This window comes from Rhinoderma darwinii, chromosome 5 (assembly GCF_050947455.1).
Source record: "Rhinoderma darwinii isolate aRhiDar2 chromosome 5, aRhiDar2.hap1, whole genome shotgun sequence".
Taxonomy (NCBI): domain Eukaryota; kingdom Metazoa; phylum Chordata; class Amphibia; order Anura; family Rhinodermatidae; genus Rhinoderma; species Rhinoderma darwinii.
Genome location: NC_134691.1, coordinates 312,022,890 through 312,044,184, shown reverse-complemented (window position 1 = coordinate 312,044,184; position 21,295 = coordinate 312,022,890). Strand labels below are relative to the sequence as shown.

The 21,295-nt window shown below is 42.4% G+C and overlaps 1 protein-coding gene across 3 annotated transcripts in view; it reads right to left on the bottom strand.

Moving 5' to 3' along the window:
• Window positions 1-2,704: 2,704 nt before the first annotated feature.
• CUL2 (cullin 2) overlaps window positions 2,705-21,295 on the bottom strand; it is a 73,912-nt gene continuing 55,321 nt past the window's right edge. For all 3 annotated transcript variants that reach the window (XM_075827453.1, XM_075827451.1, XM_075827454.1), the window contains exons 20-21: window positions 15,000-15,116; window positions 2,705-3,350 (exon numbers count right to left, since the gene is read on the bottom strand). In XM_075827453.1, coding sequence (XP_075683568.1) covers window positions 3,219-3,350; window positions 15,000-15,116 — 249 coding nt within the window. In that variant the 3' untranslated portion in view covers window positions 2,705-3,218. The remainder of the gene's footprint in view (window positions 3,351-14,999; window positions 15,117-21,295) is intronic.

Sequence of the window (21,295 nt, the reverse complement as noted above, 5' to 3'; positions counted from 1 at the left end):
CAGGGCATGGCTGTTTGGCGCTGTACTGGGCAGGGACAGGTTGCAGATGTGTCTCTCGACTGTCACGCTGCTCTGGCAGTACTTCCTTTCTTTTCAACGTCTCCTAGCAGCCCATCCGTTAAAAATGGACCGCACTTGGATAGCGTCCGTGTGCTGTCCATTTTTTTTCACTGTCCTATTGACTTGAATTGGTGAGCATAGCGTAAAAATTGGATTAAAGTACTGCATGCTACAATTTCCATGTAGAAAATCGTGAAAAACGCTCATCTGAATGGAGACGGCCCGAGGAGTTTACCACGGGAACAAAGGATCGGGCATGCTAAAATCTCACATGACCGATCCTTCTTTCCCCTGACATTTGCCTTCGGAGGGAGGGTCGGGAGACCTCCATACACACTTCAGTTAATGTGTATGGGCATCTTAATACACCCTGAATGTGGAGCATTGGATTGCGTTCTGTTGAGTTAGGCTAGATTCACACAAGCACATACGTTCCGTAATGGACGGAACGTATTTTGGCCGCAAGTACAGGACCAAACACACGGCAGGGAGCCGGGCTCCTAGCATCATCGTTATGTACGATGCTAGGAGTCCCTGCCTCGCTGCCGGACAACTGTCCCGTACTGTAATCATATTTTCAGTACGGGACAGTAGTTCCACGGAGAGGCAGGGACTCCTAGCGTCGTACATAAGTATGATGCTAGGAGCCCGGCTCCCTGCAGTGTGTTCGGACCGGGACTTGCTGCCGAAATACGTTCCGTCCATTACGGACGTAATGTGCTCGTGTGAATCCAGCCTTACAGGTGATATGGCCATTGTGTATGCGTTTAGCTAAATCTAATATCACACACGGGGATTAGCCCACATTTGTCTGGCAACATCAGGATGTAGGCCCAGTTCACGCCAAAAAGACGCTGAAATCGCCAGCCATTGATTTCAATGAGAGCAAGAGGAGTATTTTTTTTTCCAGTCAGCTTTCAGGCGCTCACAGGGGAAAAAAAGGCGGCATCTCTTGTCCACCTCTGACCTCCCATTAAAATCAATGAGGCAGAAAAACCGGCGGCGCTCTTTTCCGAGCATTTTTCGCTTGTGATCCTTGCATTAATGCTTCAATGGCCGCAGGGGAAAAACACAGAAAAAAAGCACAGGCAGGTCAAGATTTTTTTTTCTGCCTGCAAAAAACACTGTATGAACTAGGCCTTACAGTGTATTTACATGAATAATTTTTTGTTGTGATTTTCGTAAACGCGGCAAAACAACAATATTTTAGTAAAGGCCGCCATGCAACGACGCTTGTAAATACAACCTTATACATAATAGCAAAGTAAAACAGCGTTTATATATTTATTCACAATATAGAATGACCCGGTATAGGAGTGTCCTTTGTTGTCCTCTATTGTAAGCAGGGCAGACTACGGTGTCAGAGTTACATTATATTACATAGGGCATTATTCTATACATGTAAAAATAAGTGTCCCACGTACTATAGGAGCACGGCTAAAGCTACAGTATAAGGAGTGTGTCTGGTAACCAGCTTGCTGACTGTTTCCAATGACAACCAGCAGCATTGTGAATGTAGCTCTGGGATATAAAGCATGATGTAACTCAGGATCAGTACAAAACAGGTAAATCAATGTATTTACAAGGCTACTCAAACGTTTATGTAGATTATATTTATACATAAACTGTAAAATAGTGCTCAAACATGGACATGGGGGGGTTAATGTTGTAAATATAATAAGCAATTAACAATTTCTTAGGCTCTGTAAGGCCTCATGCACATGAGCATATTCTGGCTCCATACAACCTCTGTACAGAGCCATAATACTGCACCCAAAGACAATTAAGGGGCTTTAATGTACCTCCTACGCCTGATTTCACATGGAGACATACAGAGGATTTTCCTGACGGATTCCTCTGGATATCGACAGAAAAAAATAAAATAGGACCTGGTTACATTGAACGCCATATAATAGAGGCTTGCTTCAAGGGGAGACTATCTCCGTAAGAGGTCATTGTATGAAGGCATATTGTAGTACAGTGCTGCAGGAATCGCATGTGTCGCTGTGCACACCACACTGCCATGTGCATGAGGCCTAAGGCCGGTATTACGCTGGTCATTTTGTTGGCCCTTTTCTTCCCACTATATGACTGCAGAGCCACATGTGCACTCAGATGGAGAGCTGCATGTCCAGAATGTGACATGTTTAGCCAATAACTTCAATGAGAAAAAAAAAACACGAACTAAGCAAAGGTGGTTCTAGGCAGTGTCTACATTTTAAAATACAAAAACTGTATTGTGTGAACAAGGCCTATTAAGAACAAGGTATTATGGGAAATTTCACTTACAGTAGAGCCTCACCAATAGCAGTGCAGATTGAGAACGGCACCATTATTGCGCAAAAACCCAACGTTTGTCATTTGGATTCGCTGCAATTCTGGACTTCAGTAATATTTCCTGATACTGTTCCTTTAAATAATGAAAAAAATTCCTATTCAAACATATCTAAAACATTTCTATATTCAGTTCATCCCCCCAACTTCAGCCTTTCAACAAGGATACAAATCTTCTTTAAAATAGTCGCCCCACAAGTGCGGTCAAGTTGTATATTTTCTGGTGATCTTAAGAGATCACGTGATGATGGCCAGGAGGTAAATTCAAGGACTGTTCCTGGTACCCGGAGAGAATTCTCTCGATACACGGTACATGTCTTTATTTTTTAATCTGACAAGCAGCCATATCATGTTTGTTGTTTTGTACATTTTAAAGTAGATACAATTATTAGGTTATTTTTGTTTTTAATATTACAATATTTAGTTTCGACTTTAAGTCCTTTAAGATATATTTTAAAAAAAAAAACAAAAAAAAAAAAACTGCAATCGTGTTGAGGAAGGTGAAGGGGGAAGAAAAAAAAAAAAGTTACCCAACCAAAAAAAAAAAAAGCAAAAATGAAATAAAAAATATTCCACATTCCAGAAATACTTCACTCATTCCTTTTAGTAGAGTTGTAAGAAATGTTACAATGGCATGAGCTTGAAATATTTATAGGCATTTTCACTGACGCTCATGACGTGGCACTGGTGATGTTGTAAACAGCATAAAAACAGGGACTGCCAAGGTGATAGAGTATGGAGGCAAAGGCCTGCTTCTTCCAACAGGAACACACCGGACAGTGATGTGATGACTTCCTCTTACACACATCGACGTGATGACATCATCATGCTACGTAACTGTATTCATCTGCTGAAGCTTGGCTGCGCTCTATGTACTGCTTGTCTATGAGGACCTCAATACACTTCTTTATCATACTGATGCTTGGGTTAAATCGCGCTCTGGACTGGCTAATCACCTGAGAAGAGAAAAGCATATTATTACAGTCAACCCAACATGAAGATTTCATAATAATCACAGAACAGAAAATACAGAAGATGTGCAAGTTCTAGGTAATGGCAGGATCTAGACCAGGTCACATGTTGTGTTCATGAGTAAAAACTAATAAGACTGAATACAACTAGATTATGCTCTCAGAATTTAAGTGGGTTGGGTGTAAAGACCTTTTTACACAGGTAAACGATCAGGCAGGCAAACATTTGTTCATCGGGTGATCTGCCCGTTTACGCGGCCAATAAAATGGTCGCTAGTCAGCAGCACATCTCCCTACGTAAATTGGAAGATGTGCTGCCGACATAACGGAAATGCCTGGGGACAAACGATCGTAGTAACGATCGCTCGTCCCAATACATAACGGATCAATGCTCCTTCTGAAAGGAGCAAACAAGCGGCGATCAACAAGCTAACTCGTTGATCGACGCTCATTTTCACGGCCCATATTGAGCAATGTAAAAAAGGACCCCTAGTATAATTATAGATGGTTGATGTTTTTTTTGGTGACACAACTCATAATCGTAGTAAGGATCGGTCATCCCCATACATAGCCGATTATTGCACCTTGTAAAAGGAGAAAATTAGCGCTGATCAATAAGCCGTCTTGTCGATCCTTTTCACGGCCTATATGACCCTAAGCTGGAAAACCTGTTTGGAGGGGTTAGATAACAGCACAATAGGACTTTGTGGATAAGCCTCCTGTTAGCTCCAAGGATATTGAGATTTAGCGCTGCATAGCCAGCTTAGTCATGGGTCTCTACGCCAGTTTTCTAGATCTTGCCACATTAAATTGTGCATACAAGTCCAATTCACTCAGGTGGTGCCGTCAGCATATATAAATTTGTAAGGGTATTCGTGTAGGGACTCATCTGGATGACTTCATCTGGTCATGTCAGGTGGGCTCAAAACATGCGCCAAGAACCTCACATTTGAAGTTTAGTATGTATGGCACTAATGCAGTTTAAAATGATTCAATGTCCATATATCTTAGTCCCCATAAAGCACTGGTGCATCGTGTTCGTTTGTTTGTTTATGCATACCTAATACAGAAGTCAGCAAATTAATGTTCATTTTTGTTTAATTAAAAAAGTTATACAATTTTCCAATATAATTTCTGTATTAATGCCTTACGATTTTCAAGATCTCTGCTTGTTGTTATTCAGCAGAAACATTCATTGTTTACTTCCAGTGGATAAAATTATGTCCATGGTCATGTGATGGACACTCAGGTGCATGGCTCGTTACAGTTACAGTATGTGTATCAGAGGGATCTCTTCTAGCAATCCGAGAAGCCTGGGTGTTCATCACATGACCATGGACACAATTTTATCCGCTGGAAGTAAACAATGAACGTTCCTACTGGATAACAAGCAGAGATGTTAAAAACCACAAGGAGTCAATACAGAAAGTATATTGGAAAAATTGTATAACTTTTAAAGGCTACATACCGTGTTTTTTTTACATAAAAATGTGTATCAGTGTGATTTTCACTTTTTCAGATACCGCTGCTTTGTATCATGTATAAAGAGCAGCTGTACCTAGCGCTAAGACCTGTATCCATCAGGTCAGCGGGACTGACTGGTTTAGTGAACGCGGGTTCTGCGCTTCAGAGATGAGCTGTGATTGATCACATCTAAGTACAGAGCTAGATGCAGCTGGTCTGTATACAGGATACAAAGCAGCTGTATCTGAAAAAAAAATAAAAAAAAAAAAAATATATATATATATATATATATATATACACACACACACACACACACAGATATATATGTATGTAAAGGTGTACATAGCCTTTATTATAACGAAAAAAATAACATTCATTTACTGAAACCAGAAAACCCCTGTAGGGCCTTGTTCACACAGTGCAGATTTTGCATTTCTTTTATAAGTTAAAGGCAGGAATGGAACCTAAAATAGGAAAAAATATATATAAAGGAAGGCCTCCTGGATCCAATCTAGTTTTGGCTTAATAAAAAATGCATGCAAAAATCTGCATCAAATCTGTACTATCTGAATAAGGCCTAAAAGGACATTCCAGGAAAACATTTACCACCTAACCATTGGTAATTGATGGTCATACTGCCATCGAACTAACATTTATCACCTATCTAGTGGACAGGTGATAAATGTTTCCCAATCGGAATACCCCTTTAAGGCATAAGGCAATGCAGTTGTGAATCAGGATTGAATCCAAAAATAAGCAGCAGTCATTTCTGCATCAAAATCCCTGAAACGGCCCCTTTAGGGACCCTGTCCTGATTCACTGCGCATTGCACATCCTTTAATAACCCTAGCTATAAGCACAATGTTATAGGGACACTTTCTGCAGGACTAGGACAGTCTAACATTGTTCATGTCTTTTTTTCCTGCATACAGAAGAGCTGTAAAGCAGAATCCCACCGTAGAGCCAGCGACAGGGCTGCGTGAGGACTAGGAATGTGTTAGGTGCGGGCTATGGAAATGCAGTAAATGAATATTTGATGAGAGCGATGCTTTGTTCATGGTGTATTAGTGATGGGTTATGTAAGGAGCTCAGAATGACAGGTTCTCCACAACGTACATGTGATCAGAGAGGAGTGGAGAGGACATGTCACAAGATGGAATCTCATCCAGGTGTAGAGTTTTTTTTATTTTTGTCCTCACAATCCTGATGCAAAGTCTATAGGGACAAATTCTCTCTTGTGCTATAATCTAGCAAATTAGGGCCATGTTCACACAGCTGCATTAAAGTAATGAAGTAAAGAAAAAAAAAACCCACCAAGCCGTGAAAAACATTTTAGAGCACGCTGTGGCTTTTCAAATCCGCAGAAAGCTCTATCTGTAGCCTATTACTTGTGAATTTTCACAACAGATATCACCCATTCCAATGCAGATTTAGCAGCGAATTTGTGGCCATATCCCCCAGCTTTCCTAGAGTCCTGAATGACACATTTGCCTAGTTACCCCCATATTGCTGCATTGGTAGGGAGACATGCTGTTTAGGAGACTGGGAAAAGCAGGCAATAACCACTATGATAGCGGTCATGAAGGCCATATAGTCTGTCACATTACCAACATTACAAGAAGCAGATACCCATAAGGCCCGATTAACACCTGTGGTGGTTCTTTCACGGTTTTGGTCAGTCAAAAGAGCAGAACATCAAAAACACTGGAAGCAGTGCTTCCATTGTACCACGAAAAACCACCGGCGGCCGATGGAACACATTGACTTTAATGGGTTCCCTGTATTTCCATCAGGGTGTCCGTGCTTCTACCAGAAATAATAGCGCAGCCTTTAATGCACATGTGAACAGGCCCTAAGAAATGGCTGAATACGCTACATAACTGTCATGTCTGATGCTGTCAACACTGATTAGAAAGTGCCAGACTATAAGAACAAACACTAATGACAAGGAAAATGGAAACACCCAGTTGCCAATTTATTCATACATTTCCAGGAGGAATAACAGAGGAACTGCAAATTGCAGAGTTCGAAGAAAAGATGCTCCAGAATTATTTTATGGGGAATACAAGTATTTACTACAACGGATCTGTAAGGAGGGGCGACAGGTCCTCTCTAAAGAAACGGACAGAACAAACAACAACTCTAAGGCCTCGTGCACACTTCCGCCACAGTTTTCACGGCCGTTTGTGACGGATCCGTGTGACCGTTTTGTGCACTCCGTGTGCCGAGCATGGTACTGTCCAGGGTGCTGAAAGAGTTAATGGGCTGCACTGATCGGAGGTAACTCTTTCAGCACCCTGGACAGTACCATGCTCGGCACGCGGAAAATACAATTTTAATGTAATAAAAAAAAATTATAATAATAAGTTCATACTTACATTCCTCCTGTCCGGCCTCCAGCGATGACGTTTCATCCATGTCAGCCTGTGATTGGCTGCAGCGGCGGTCACGCACGTCAGAAAGCCAGCCTCCAGGGATGACGCTTCATCCCACGTGACCGCCTCTGCAGCCAATCACAGGCTGCAGCGACCTCTGTAGCCAATCACAGGCTGCCGCATCAGAAAAGAAGGTCAGACTGGAGGAAGAAGAGGGACTAGTCACCAAGACAACGGCTGGGTACGTATGAAATTATTTTTATTTCATTTTTAATCAGCAGCCTCTTTTCTCTATCCGTGATTGATAGAGACAAGTGGCTGCCAATTAGTGTAATATTTTTGTAATGTTTTTCTGCCCGCCAGCGGTTGCTAGGCAACGGCTCTGTCACACACGGATGGCACACGGGTGCCTTCCGTGTGCCTTCAGTTTTTTTGACGGCTCCATTGACTTGCATGGGCCTCACGGTCACGGATTCTCTGACCAAAGTAGGACATGCTCTACTTTGGATCGGAACGGAGCAACGGACCGTCAAAAAGCTGAAGTGTGCATGGCCCCATTGAAATGAATGGGTTCAGGGTGCTATCAGTGACAAAAACGGATCTCACCCTGAATGAAAAAACCGAAGTGTGCATGAGGCCTAAGAGTTATTTTCGGAAGAAAAGCTTCAAATGCAGAACCAAATAGCAAATGTCCAAACAGTCAGGATTTCTGGGAGCTCATAAGCTGTGTATTTAAATCTCTGATAAGCGTTTCATCCGCCTCATCACATGTAAATATCCTTTGTAACCATTTACTAACACGCCTGCAAGCGGTGATGAGGTTCGGTAGAGAGCATTGTGAAATGTGAACACGTATATAGAGCGCAGCCATGCAAGAACTCCTTGTAGGTGAAAGATAGAAACGTACGGACACACGACCAAGGACGAGGAAAACATTCAAGCCATGTAAATGGTAACATCTCACTAAATAAAGCATTGAAGCGTTCGCAGTGCCCTTGGTGGCCAGGACGTCCTTCTGTGCTACAGCTCATAATGTGATAATTATTATCCCTTCTCTCCAGATATCAGATCGCAAAAAATATATACTTCTCATATAAGAATGCGTCTTAGCCAAGTCAAAGGGTTTCCTCCCACACTCCAAAAGATACTGCTAGAAGTTAGAGTGTCAGCTGCCTGGGGGACAGGGATGATGGGAGTGATAATCTCTATACAGGGATGCAGAATATGTTGGCGCTATGTAAGCAATAGGAAACATTCTGATATACATCTTAATCTGTAAATCTCCATGCAAACAATCCTTCCTCCGCACACAAATGATTCTGTCTAGTCTGCTGTAGAGTTCTTGGTATGAATATTTTACACGCGGGTCACGTGTGCTGACCTTGTATATGTTTATACATCCCCTCCGAGGCGTCTTTATTCAAGCAGCCGCTCATTACACAGGAGACCAAATATCCAATTCCTTATTCTAGTTGCTTCCCACTGAATGCGCTCGAGCTCGCCTTATCTTGCCTCAGTTTTCCTCCCAGCCATACTATTATATAAGCCTCTGTGTTAAGACCCTTTTACACCGGCCGATAATCGGCCAATGCAGCGAGCGCCGATCAACGAGACATCGTTGATCGGCGCTCACTTGCTCCTGTCACACGGAGCTATGGATGGGGATGAGCGGTCGTTACTCCGGTCACTCGTCCCCATCCATTATTATCATGTCGGCAGCGCGTCTCATTGTTTACACAGGGAGATGTGCTGCCGACAACGATAATATTTCACTTTTTTTTTTTAAACGATACGACCAGCAGATGATTGAGTGTTTGCTCGTTCATCTGCTGATCGTTCCTGTTCACACAGGGCAATTATCGGCAACGAGCGTTATATGAACGCTCGTCTGTCCGATAATCACCCAGTGTAAAACCACCAAAGACAACCAAAGCAGCACTCCAGAGGAAACCTCCAAACTGATCCCATTTTTCAGATTTGACACTTGTAGGTGCAGGAAATTTTGAGGTTAAACACACTAACAACTGAAGTATCAGGCGCCCTAAATAGAGCTAGATTTCTACTTAGAAGACATTATATGTGTAATATATATATATATATATATATATATATATATAGTATACATATAATATATATATATATATATATATATAGTATATATACACACACACACACACACACTTTGTGGTATAGTGTACACAGAGACATAATCCGTAATATCAGGAGGTGAGGCAATGATAATTCGCTATCTTGTGTTCTCATTTTATACACCACACAAATGCAGTTACATCTCAGGATATTGTATGTCTAGGTCCGAATATTTTAGCATGTTCACAATGCCACACAGCGAATATAAGAAAGGACATCCATAGAAATCACCACCTGGCTCTATTGAATTTAGATCGAATTTCAATTAATTGCACACATATCCAGTAGAGTTTATTATTGCTTTCATGGCCAGTGGTACGGAAGTTACATAATCATCTTTCTTCTTTCATAGCACTGAGGCACGGTCATAGAATTAGAGAACGAGGAGGGGGCACAGGAGGAATAAACCCGTCCGGTCATTCCACAATTCAGTTTTTTTCCTTAAAATAGTTTTCATATTGTCAGCAGTATGCGATGACAAAATGTTTTGTGAAGAATTATTTTTTGAATGTTCAGATGCTTTGAGTAGCCCCTGCTGATCTAAAGAGGACAATGGCCAACATTAGGGGCATCTGAGCTCTCCTGACATGTTTGTTTTAGTAAATACTTGTATTCACCATGAAATAACTCTCGAGCATTTTATGAACTTTGCATTGTACCATTCCTCTGTTATTCCTCCTGGAAATCTATGAATAAATTGAAAATTGGGCATTACCAGTCTCTGTCCAATAGGGACACAACCTATTGACAAAGAGGGGTGCAGAGATTAATAACACCTAGTTGTCTATGTCCCCCCCCTCAATAACATCCATATGCTTTTTAACCCTTGATTATGTGCGTTGTATATAATTCGCTCTTTACCTTGTATGCATTCCAAGATGATTGAGAGGCATATATATATATATATATAAAACCCATGTCACACATTAGGCGGTATCATTTTCTATACCACGTTCTCAGGACTTTGTGTATGAAGTTAGTGGCTTATGTATAAAACAAACTGGTGTTTCCTATTCTAACAGACCCTTTTAACCTTCACTCGAAAAAGGCAATTTAAAAAAAAAAAAACTACATTTCCAGATTGACCTGATTTTGTGCACTTCAAAGAATAATTTGACGTTAGAAGTGTCACGGGACAGGATTGTGACTAGTTCTACCTAGAAAAGGAAATCGGCATGACATTCAATTATTCTCTTGATTAAAGACGACCACTCCGCTTCATCACAGAATGCAAACACAGTAGCGGGTTTGTGACATAATGAGAACGATGTTGCTGTAATCCCAAGTGGAAAACAAAGTTATGTTATTTCTTATGTAGCTGCCAATGGCCAGTGTTATCTGCAACAATTTTTCATGGGAAATTGGGTTCAGTGTAACTGGATCATGCAGTTTGGGGACATGTGGGGGTCTTCTCCTTGGTTTCACATACTCACCTAAAGCTGATGTCCGTATCCTGTGGGTATTGCTAACCTGCTGGCTGCCATTTTAGCGCTGTACCATTAGGCCAGGGCTTCACCTAGAGACTTTTTATGTGCTACTGATTGATTTTAACCATTGAGTCACAGCTGCAGTCCAAATGAATACATTGAGCAGCATGCAATCTTGTGGACTGCAGCGGTCACTTAATAGTTCAAACCAATCAGTAACGCTACAAAAAGTCTAGGTGTAGCCCTGGCCTTAGGGCGCACCTATTATGAGTGACTTAAGCTTCACTAAATAGTCTAATGCAGTGGTTCCCAACCGGGGTGCCGTGAGAACCGTCCAAGAGCACCGCGACACTCCGCTCATCCACTGCCATAAAAAAAATGCTTTTGCTTGCAGCAGACGTGACGCACGCACGTCTGCTACAAGCACCGCCCAGTAGAGGGCTGATGGTCACTTTACTGCGAGTGGGAGGCTGATGGTCACTTTACTGCGAGTGGGGGGGCTGATGGTCACTTTACTGCGAGTGGGGGGCTGATGGTCACTTTACTGGGAGTGGGGGCCGATGGTCACTTTACTGCGAGTGGGGGGCCGATGGTCACTTTACTGCGAGTGGGGGGCCGATGGTCACTTTACTGCGAGTGGGGGGCCGATGGTCACTTTACTGCGAGTGGGGGGCCGATGGTCACTTTACTGCGAGTGGGGGGCCGATGGTCACTTTACTGCGAGTGGGGGGCCGATGGTCACTTTACTGCGAGTGGGGGGCCGATGGTCACTTTACTGCGAGTGGGGGGCCGATGGTCACTTTACTGCGAGTGGGGGGCCGATGGTCACTTTACTGCGAGTGGGGGGCCGATGGTCACTTTACTGCGAGTGGGGGGCCGATGGTCACTTTACTGCGAGTGGGGGGCCGATGGTCATTTTACTGCGAGTGGGGGGGGGGGGGGGGTCGATGGTCATTTTACTGTGAGTGGGGGGGTCGATGGTCATTTTACTGTGAGTGGGGGGGTCGATGGTCATTTTACTGTGAGTGGGGGGTCGATGGTCATTTTACTGTGAGTGGGGGGTCGATGGTCATTTTACTGTGAGTGGGGGGTCGATGGTCATTTTACTGTGAGTGGGGGGTCGATGGTCATTTTACTGTGAGTGGGGGGCGGATGGTCACTTTACTGTGAGTGGAACAGGCAAAAATTAGCCCCGTTTCCCAGCTACCATTAAAAATGTTTTTAGTAATCTTTATTGTGCTATATTTAGCAAAGGACTAACAGACAAAACAAAACATGAAGAGTTAAAATTTCCAATGCTTGGACCAGGCCAACAGAGTGGAGTATTTATTGCAGAGTGCACGTGTATACAACGCCTGTCAAACAAGACGTGCAACCTAAACTCAGGGACCGCTGGGATCAGCAACAGTCGCCTCGATAGATTAAGTATTGTGCCCCAATGTCCAAGCGTGTGTTAAAATTGTAGGATGGTCATTTTACTGTGAGTGGGGGGGCTGATGGTCACACTAGCTTAAACAGCTTAAGGAAAAAAAACAAAAAAAAACACGCGGGCAAAAAACAATTTATAAAAAAAAAAAATCAACGCTGTCAATTCAAAATCAGATTTTTTCTGCCTTACAAAAAACTCTGTGTGAACATGCCCTAAGAGTGTAGTGCTTGTTTTTAGTAGTGTTTTTATCTTTTTGTAAACTATTTTTGGTAGGTGTGCCCAGAGGATATGGATATATATATATTTTATTTTTTTTACATGGGGTGCCTCGAGCCTGAATAGGTATGGCAAATTCTGGTCTAATGAGATAGGATAACCCGATAATCTCTCTCATCAGAGTCTCAAGCTGCTAATCTGTCCTTCCCTATGCTTTACACTGCAGCTCTGCCAGTTCAGATTGACAGTCTATAAACCCACACCCATCAGTAAATTAATGTATGGAGATCTGATTTTGATAACAGCCCAATTCTAAATGACTAGTCAATAAACCACCAATATTATCAAGTAACTACCACACATACTGAAGCAAGAGAGCCTCAGTAAGGTAGAGGTGGAGGTCTGTTTTAAGTTTACAATAATGTATGTTCTTTTTCAGCACACAGACAACCCTCCCCAGGTCTGGGGAATTACAGCCAATAAAAAACAAAGGAATAAAAACCTATAAATAATGTAAACAGCTGCTAGTTTGTAAGACCCACATAAGGGTTATTAGAGTTTTGTAGTTAATAAATAAGTTGCACTTCGTAAACTTATCACATTGATATTATATACCCCTCAGGGGCGGAAGCTCCACCGCTTCCTCATCCTCCTCTGAACCCCCTACTCACTCCGGCACAGCCGACATACAGATGTAGCGAAGCTTAACTTGACTGATAACTTGTTGCAGCGTGAGATCACATAATATAAGTTATTAAAAAAGTCAAATTATTCAGCACGTTAAGAGTCAAGTTAAAGATTGCTACATCTGTAGTAACCTGTAAACATTTTTTGTGAGTTCAAATCAGTATATAGCGAGTGTTGGAATTTTGTACATGTGAAGCGTGAGCAGGGGATTATCACCGCTAGAAAAATATGGCATCAATGTGATTAGCTAATAAACTTTAATTAAATAATTTGTAGGACGATACACTTGATACTGGTTCCCTGCCCTGCAATTTTATCTGCACCTGGATTATAATGTATAGGCTTGACAAAAAAAAAAAGTTCCTTTATGGACTGTGTACATAGGTACAAAGGTTCCCTATAGGTCCATTTACACTTTAAAAATCATGTATGGATCAAATGGAGATTGATTTTCTTGATACATTCACCCTCTACTTTATACGGATGTAGCCATCTTTATCTTGACTGTGATAACTTGTTGCAGCGTGATCTCACAACAAAAAGCTATTGAAAATCCATTAAAAAAAGTCAAGAAAGTTTCTTGACACTATTTAATGCGTTAAAAGTCAAGATACAGACGGCTACATCTGTACATCACAGTTGGTTGAGTTCCTCTAAACATGAAGTGTGTTGTCTTTAGTTGTCGTAAAAGAGAAAATAGTTTTGAAGGGTGCAAAGAGCAAGTTACTCCACCCAAAAACTGAACCATTAGTTATGGGTTGTGTCACCCAAAAAGCCTCACCATCTGAAATTATACTAAGTGTCCTTTTACATTGCTCAATATGGGCTGTAAAATCGGGCGCCGATCAACGATCAGCTCATTGATCGGCACTCGTTTGCTCCTTTCACAAGAAGCAATGATTGGTTATGTATGGGGACGAGCGATCGTCACTATGATAGTTCGTCCCCATACAGTTCCATTATGTCGGCAGCACATCTCCCTGGTAACACAGAGGGATGTGCTGCCCACTAGCAACCATTTTGTTGGCCGCATAAACTAGCAGACCAGCTAATGAACGAGAGTTTCCCCGTTCATCGGCTGATCATTGATCGAGAATGAGCGTTCGTATGAATGCTTGTTTGCCCGATCATTGGCCCATGTAAAAGAGCCTTTACTTGGAGCGTCAGTAGCTGGAGAGAGTTAAAGAGGCTCTGTCACCAGATTATAAGTGCCCGGTCTCCTACATAATCTGATTGGCGCTGTAATGTAGATAACAGCAGTGGTTTTTATTTTGAAAAACTATCATTTTTGAGCAAGTTATGAGCTAGTTTAGATTTATGCTAATGAGTTTCTTAAAGGCCAACTGGGCGTGTTTTTACTTTTGACCAAGTGGGTGTTGTACAGAGGAGTGTATGAGGCTGACCAATCAGTGACCAATCTTGCCTCATACACTTCTCATTGTTCCAGCCCAGCATGATCCACAGGACAGTGTGATTGTGCAGTGAAAGAAGCTGGGCTGGAACAATGAGAAGTGCATGAGGCTGATTGGTCACTGATTGGTCAGCGTCATTCACGTCTCTTTACAACACCCAGTTGGTCAAAAGAAAAAACACGCCCAGTTGTCCATTGAGAAACTCATTAGCATAAATCTAAACTAGCTCATAACTTGCTCAAAAATGATAGTTTTTCAAAATAAAAACCACTGCTGTTATCTACATTACAGCGCCAATCAGATTATGTAGGAGATAGAGCACTTATAATCTGGTGACAGAGTCTCTTTAACAAAAAAAAAAGATTAGATGTGAGCTCAGCAGGTTCCATGACTGCTCACCAGCATTTATAACAACCCATTCTATGGAACATGGCTGCTGTCATTGCCGAACACGAGTCCACATAAATAGTTCTTACCTCCTGTATCAAAGCATTATGCCTTAGTACTTTGCGGGCTTTCATGATTCGCACTATAGCAGCTTGTAGATACATTTTTCGGTCTTCATCTACAGCACTTCGGGTCTGTTCCACTTCCTATGACACATAAAAATCAGTCCATATTAGCAAACAGTTCGATATATCTTTTCTTAATTTCTCCAAATATAATATAAAATATACAATATTATTACAATTAATTTATCATGGCAGGAAAAACCCCTACTTCTCCACTCCAAGGCGATACTGAAAAATATTATTGGTCAAGTCATGTCCAACTAGAAATAAAGGAATATACTTCAGCAGTGTTATCGTGTCGTGAACGTACAGCACTGGGGGGGGGGGGGGGGTGAGGGGTTAAAGCCATTTCTTAGGCTTTGTACACATACGCGCTAGGGTCCCGTTCCGACTGAGCTTTCCGTCGGAACGTGACCCTGACTGACACAAACGGAAACCAAAGGTTTCCATTTCCATCACCATTGATTTCAATGGTAATGGATCTGGAGCCAATGCTTTCCGTTTGTCTCAGTTGTGCAGGGGTTCCGCTACGCTATTGATTCCGTCAAAACGACAGAACCCTTGCACAACTGAGACAAACGGAAACCATTGGCGTCGGATCCGTCACCATTGAAATCAATGGTGATGGAAATGGAAACCTTTGGTTTCGGTTTGCGTCAGTCAGGGTCCCGTTCCGACGGAAAGCTCTGACGGAACGTCGGAACGGGACCCTAGCGCAGGTGTGAATGAAGCCTTAGTTGAATCTGTCTCTGGAACACCTCAATGGCACAACTGCCTAGTTACGCAGTGAAATGTCCCCTAGTCTATTATAGCTCTGGTGAGCACTGGAGGTCTCTTCATTGCTTAACAGGCACAGTGCCATACATTCGGGAGTGGCTGTGTGTGGTACTGCAGTTAGGTAACATTCGCTTGAATTGGACTGAGATGAAATGAGCTGAAGTACTGGGGACAGTCACTACAGAATGTCTTTCATGCAACCAGTAGGAAAGTTCTCAAATAAAAAAATACCCCAAAAAATCTAAAAACAAAAAACAGCAATTAAAGAAACACTGCACTAAATATTAATGGATCCATTATGATTAAGTATTCAGTCAGTGAAAGCTCTCCACAATGCTGCTCCGTCATACATCCCTGTCTAGCGGTTACACGAATGCCGCTGCTCTCTATCACTCATTACACTGGTTTCCTGTTTTTGCATAGCTAAATTAAAAACTTTCTAGTCCCTAAAGCTCTCCACAATGCTGCACCGTCATACAGCCCTGCTCTCATCTCGCTTTACCAACACACTCACGCACTTCACTCAGCCAACAACCTACAACTCTCATCCTCCCATATTACATCCTCTCACTCCAGTCTGCACGACTTCTCCCGTGCTGCACCCATTCTGTGAAACTCACTGCTCCAGACCATTAGACTTAACATTCCCAATTTTAAGTGTGGCTTGAAAACTATTTTTTTAAGGATATTTGTGTCACAGAACCATAGTCCATAGTCCATAGTCCATACACAACCTGATCTGGTCTCAGATTTCTCCACTCTGCTATTTCTTCAAGTAGCTACCCTTGTTGCATCACTCTGCACTTTATATCTGGGTTAACTCCGATATTGGCTGAGTGATGAATTCAAGCAACTTTATTTATATTCCCTTTGCCAACACAAGGGGCCAGTTTCCTGGCTAAAATTATCACTTTGTACCTACCATGTCACTCCTCCCAGTACATTTAGATTGTAAGCTCTTGCAGACAGGGAACTCTTTGCTTTGTTGTTTGTTCATTTGTTTTGATTATTTCTCATTAGCTACTTCGCCCAATTGTAAAGTGCTGCGGAATATGTTTTGCCACTATCTAAATAAGGATTACTATTATTATTATGGTTTCCTGGTACTTCATGAAGTTTCCCAGGTAGTGTAGGTCTTATTTAAGGTAAATGCTCTTTAAAGTCTAAGCACAGGCAACCATAATGGTCAATATAATGAAAGCCTTTCACAACTAAATGGCGGATTCCAGTTTCAGTTCAAATCCAGGGAAACCATCCAACCAGTCGAATCAAAGGTTAGTAGGTAAATGAGGTCAATAGCCGGATGCCCACTACCCTCTAGTCACACTGACGCCAACATTGCTACTGGGTTAATTTAAATCCACATACAAGCAGTTAACAAACGTCATGTTACTGTGGTTCGCACCCACGAAAACTCTTTGAAGTCTAGTCATATGAAATAGTTTCACTATCTGCCAAATCTGTGATCACAAATAATCCAGAAAAATATCACAGGTTCATTTGGAAAGGATTTCATGAGAAATAAATTAAACTATTTAGTAAAGGCCTGGACACTGAACTAAATTCAATTAAATCCTTAATTTTTGTTCAAGCATTACTAAAAAAAAAATAAAAAAAAATAGTGCCAGATTTATAACCAGAGGGGTTTTAATGTTAACTTGAATGAGAAAAAAAAGGAAACATTGCAAAAACAGGCACAGAAGTGAATTCTCCCCTGCATCATTGGCATGGTCTCCACTCAACACAACCCAGTGGAGCCGCCCAAGGGATCATGCACACTGGCACAGAGCCTGCACGATTACTTTAGACTTCGTATACACATTAGCTTAAAATCTGACGTATTTCTGGACCTTTGGATTTCTGCGGATGTGAAGTGGTTGTGCCGTAGAACCGGACGAGGATCAGCCCCATTGTCATTGAATGGGTCTAATCCTCGGCGTCTCAATCTGAAATACATACCTTGCTACTTATTTCCATGCAGATGTTTTTTCCACCGCGCAGATTGTAGTTTCCGTTGCTTGTGAATGGGTTTTGCAGAAACCAAGGGATGCAGATTGTCATTGGATCGAATGAGGATTTCGGCGCAGAATCGGCATCAAAATCAGTGTCAATACGGACATGAGCCTTTGTGCACTGCTGTACAGACTCTATCGGACTCTGGGTGTATGGAGATATTCTTCCCTAGCATACCAATATTTTTTAATGAACTGATATGGGACACAACATATAATTAAGTTTAGGATATCATATATGCGGGTATATGAAGCAGAAAAAACATTTCATCCCACCTTGTGCTTCGAATATGCTAATCAGTAGTAAAGGCCCTTTTACACGGGTCAATGATCAGGCAAACGATAGTTTATAAACAGGGCAAAGATCAGCCGATGAATGATGAGCGAACAAAACGCATCTTTTATGCGGTCAAAAAAATGGACGCTAGTCGGCAGCACATCTCCCTGTGTGAACAAAGAGATGTGCTGCCGACATGATGCAAATGCATGGGGAGGAACGATCGTATTAACAATTGCATGTCTCCATTCATTGCTCCTTGTATTTGGAGCGAACAATCGTCGATCTACACTCCTTTCACCAGCCGGGAATCGGGCCATGTAAAAAGGACCTTTAGTCAATCGGTTGCTATATAATCCTATCATATCTAGAGTAGTCATATTACATACTTCGTTATCTGCCCCTCCAGATTGACTGACATACTGCCTTATCATAGGCTCACACAATTCCACACATGTTGGTTAGTATAAAACGTACAGGACTACCGGCCACGAGTCTCCTTAGACATTTGTCAGGTTTTAGGTGATGTCTCTACCAGCGGGGTACACAGTGGTTCATAGCAAACATTAAAATAGAAGCCATTCGGATACTGGTTACCACCACCACATCTCCAACCACCTGGGACTGGAGCAGTTGTTGACCCCAGTCTTCTTTCCAGGATCCTTAGCATAATTCCCCACACCCTTGTCTGCTATCTTTGTAGGGAGAGTATCCCTCCACAGTTTCTCCAAACCCATTAACATTAGGGACTTTAGCAACTTGTTCTAGGCCCCCCCTCTCTAGTGAACCCATAGCCGTCACATGGGCTGCCTCGATGGTACATATGCACTTGGGCACTACTACAGAGCAGCAGGTTAATCACTCTAGAGTACTTGACAACAAAGCATATATAGTATGTATACGTTGTGCCATTTGTTTCAATTTGCTTAAAGAGGCTCTGTCACCAGATTATAAGTGCTCTATCTCCTACATAATCTGATCGGCGCTGTAATGTAGATAACAGCAGTGGTTTTTATTTTGAAAAACGATCATTTTTGAGCAAGTTATGAGCTAGTTTACATTTATGCTAATGAGTTTCTCAATGGACAACTGGGCGTGTTTTTTCTTTTTACCAACTGTGCGTTGTACAGAGGAGTGTATGAGGCTGACCAATCAGTGACCAATCAGTGACTAATCAGCCTCATGCACTTCTCATTGTTCCAGCCCAGCTTCTTTCACTGCACAGTCACACTGTGCTATGGATCATGCTGGGCTGGAACAATGAGAAGTGTATGATGCTGATTAGTCACTGATTGGTCACTGATTGGTCACTGATTGGTCAGCCTCATACACTCCTCTGTACAACGCACAGTTGGTAAAAAGTAAAAACACACACAGTTGTCCATTGAGAGTCATTAGCATAAATCTAAACTAGCTCATAACTTGCTCAAAAATGATCGTTTTTCAAAATAAAAACCACTGGTGTTATCTACATTCCAGCGCCGATCAGATTATGTAGGAGATAGGGCACTTATAATCTGGTGACAGAGCCTCTTTAAGTATATATCCGATGTAACCGCCTAAAGCTGCATTTTTATTATGCAAATGTCAGAGGATTTTAAATACTGGATGATGGTAACAAGGGCACATTTCTGTTTGGATGGAAATCATTTAATTACCGGACTTGTTGAAGGAGTAGTCCTCTTTTGGACAATTCATAAAAACACCACCAGAAAGCTGCATAAAGTGGCTTCCAGGGGTACAATCCAGTTCCTCGCTGGGTGCACAGTCATATCAGGCTGCATACCATAAAATAGATAAGTGAAAGGTGCTAGCAAAACTCCTATTCTGTTAAAAACGATCTTTATTGATCATTTTTTTACTTAAAACGTTATTTAGATCTCAGAAATGTATGCAATAAATCTGGGACCCACACCTATATCGAGAACGGGGGTCAGACGACCACCGACCTTGTGAGTCGGCCACTAATTTCATGCGAGGAATAAGTGGAGAGGTGGCCATGCATGCGCGCGGCTCTCTCTATTTTGTTCTATAGAAGTAACGGAGAGTCGAGCAGTACCAGTTGATGTTTATAATGTGCTTAATAAAGACATGTTTTAATATAATAGGATGTAAAGACTTTATTTTCAGAAGTTGGGACAGATATTAAGTCTGGTGGGAAGTTAAGCAGCAGGATAGCGATGTAAGTGGAGATCTCCCCTAGCCAGCTGAGAGCGGTGGATAACCTGCCTTACTGGAATCAGACATGTGCCTCGTGATCTATTACATAACTATTATATATTTTCGAAAGTTTGTTTGAAGCCCGATTTTTCATTGGTTTAAAATGAAGTGACATCATGCTCCATCCTCCGTAGCTACGCCTTGGCATCAGAGGAACGCCACACACAAAAAGGTGCTGGGTCAGAGGATACTCGGAGCGCAGTGTCGGGCGCTGCCTCTTTGTCTGCTCACAGCCTCAGTACAGTAACACGAACATGTGCGATATTTCTCCTCAGGAGTGTCTGAGGTAACGTTCTCACGCCCCCTCCACGGCCTCCGCATACTTTACCTGCTTGGACTTGGCCTACGGGGAGGTCGGGCCCTTCTTCCTCAGCACAATCACGGTGTCCCAGTCACGCTCAGCCATGTCTCGTCTTTTACCTCACCAGACGCTCCACTAAAAATTCCCAACACTACGCGACGAAGGGCCGACCTCCAAACCCTGCCTCCACATTAGTTACAACAACCATCAATCAGTCTCATACAAGCGCTGATTGGTGGAATATCGCCTAGCTTCCTCATTGGCTAAATCCTGAGGAAAGATCTGGAAAGGCTGGGGCTTCGTACCAAGGAAGACGTTAATTGGATAGATTGGCCCAGAACGCTATGCGTTGATTGGTTGTCTGTTTGCAAGTGCTGATTGGATAGAATGTGATGACCTGCCTGATAAAGGTGGCTTGTTGCTATAACACTCCATTAGCTGATGGAAGAAACACATATACAACAACACTTGGAAGACCAAGCGGGACCAGGACGTCTGACACTGATGTAACCCGGAGTAATCTGTGTCGGTCTCGGCGTTGCAATATTGATCAAGCATGGGTGCATTTCCTGAACTGCTCGCTAGGTGGCGCGGTATCAGAAGACTTACTTGTGCGATTGTCCCTCGCCGCAGTCGGGCTGTGTAATCATTACTGCTGCTGTACTACAAATCC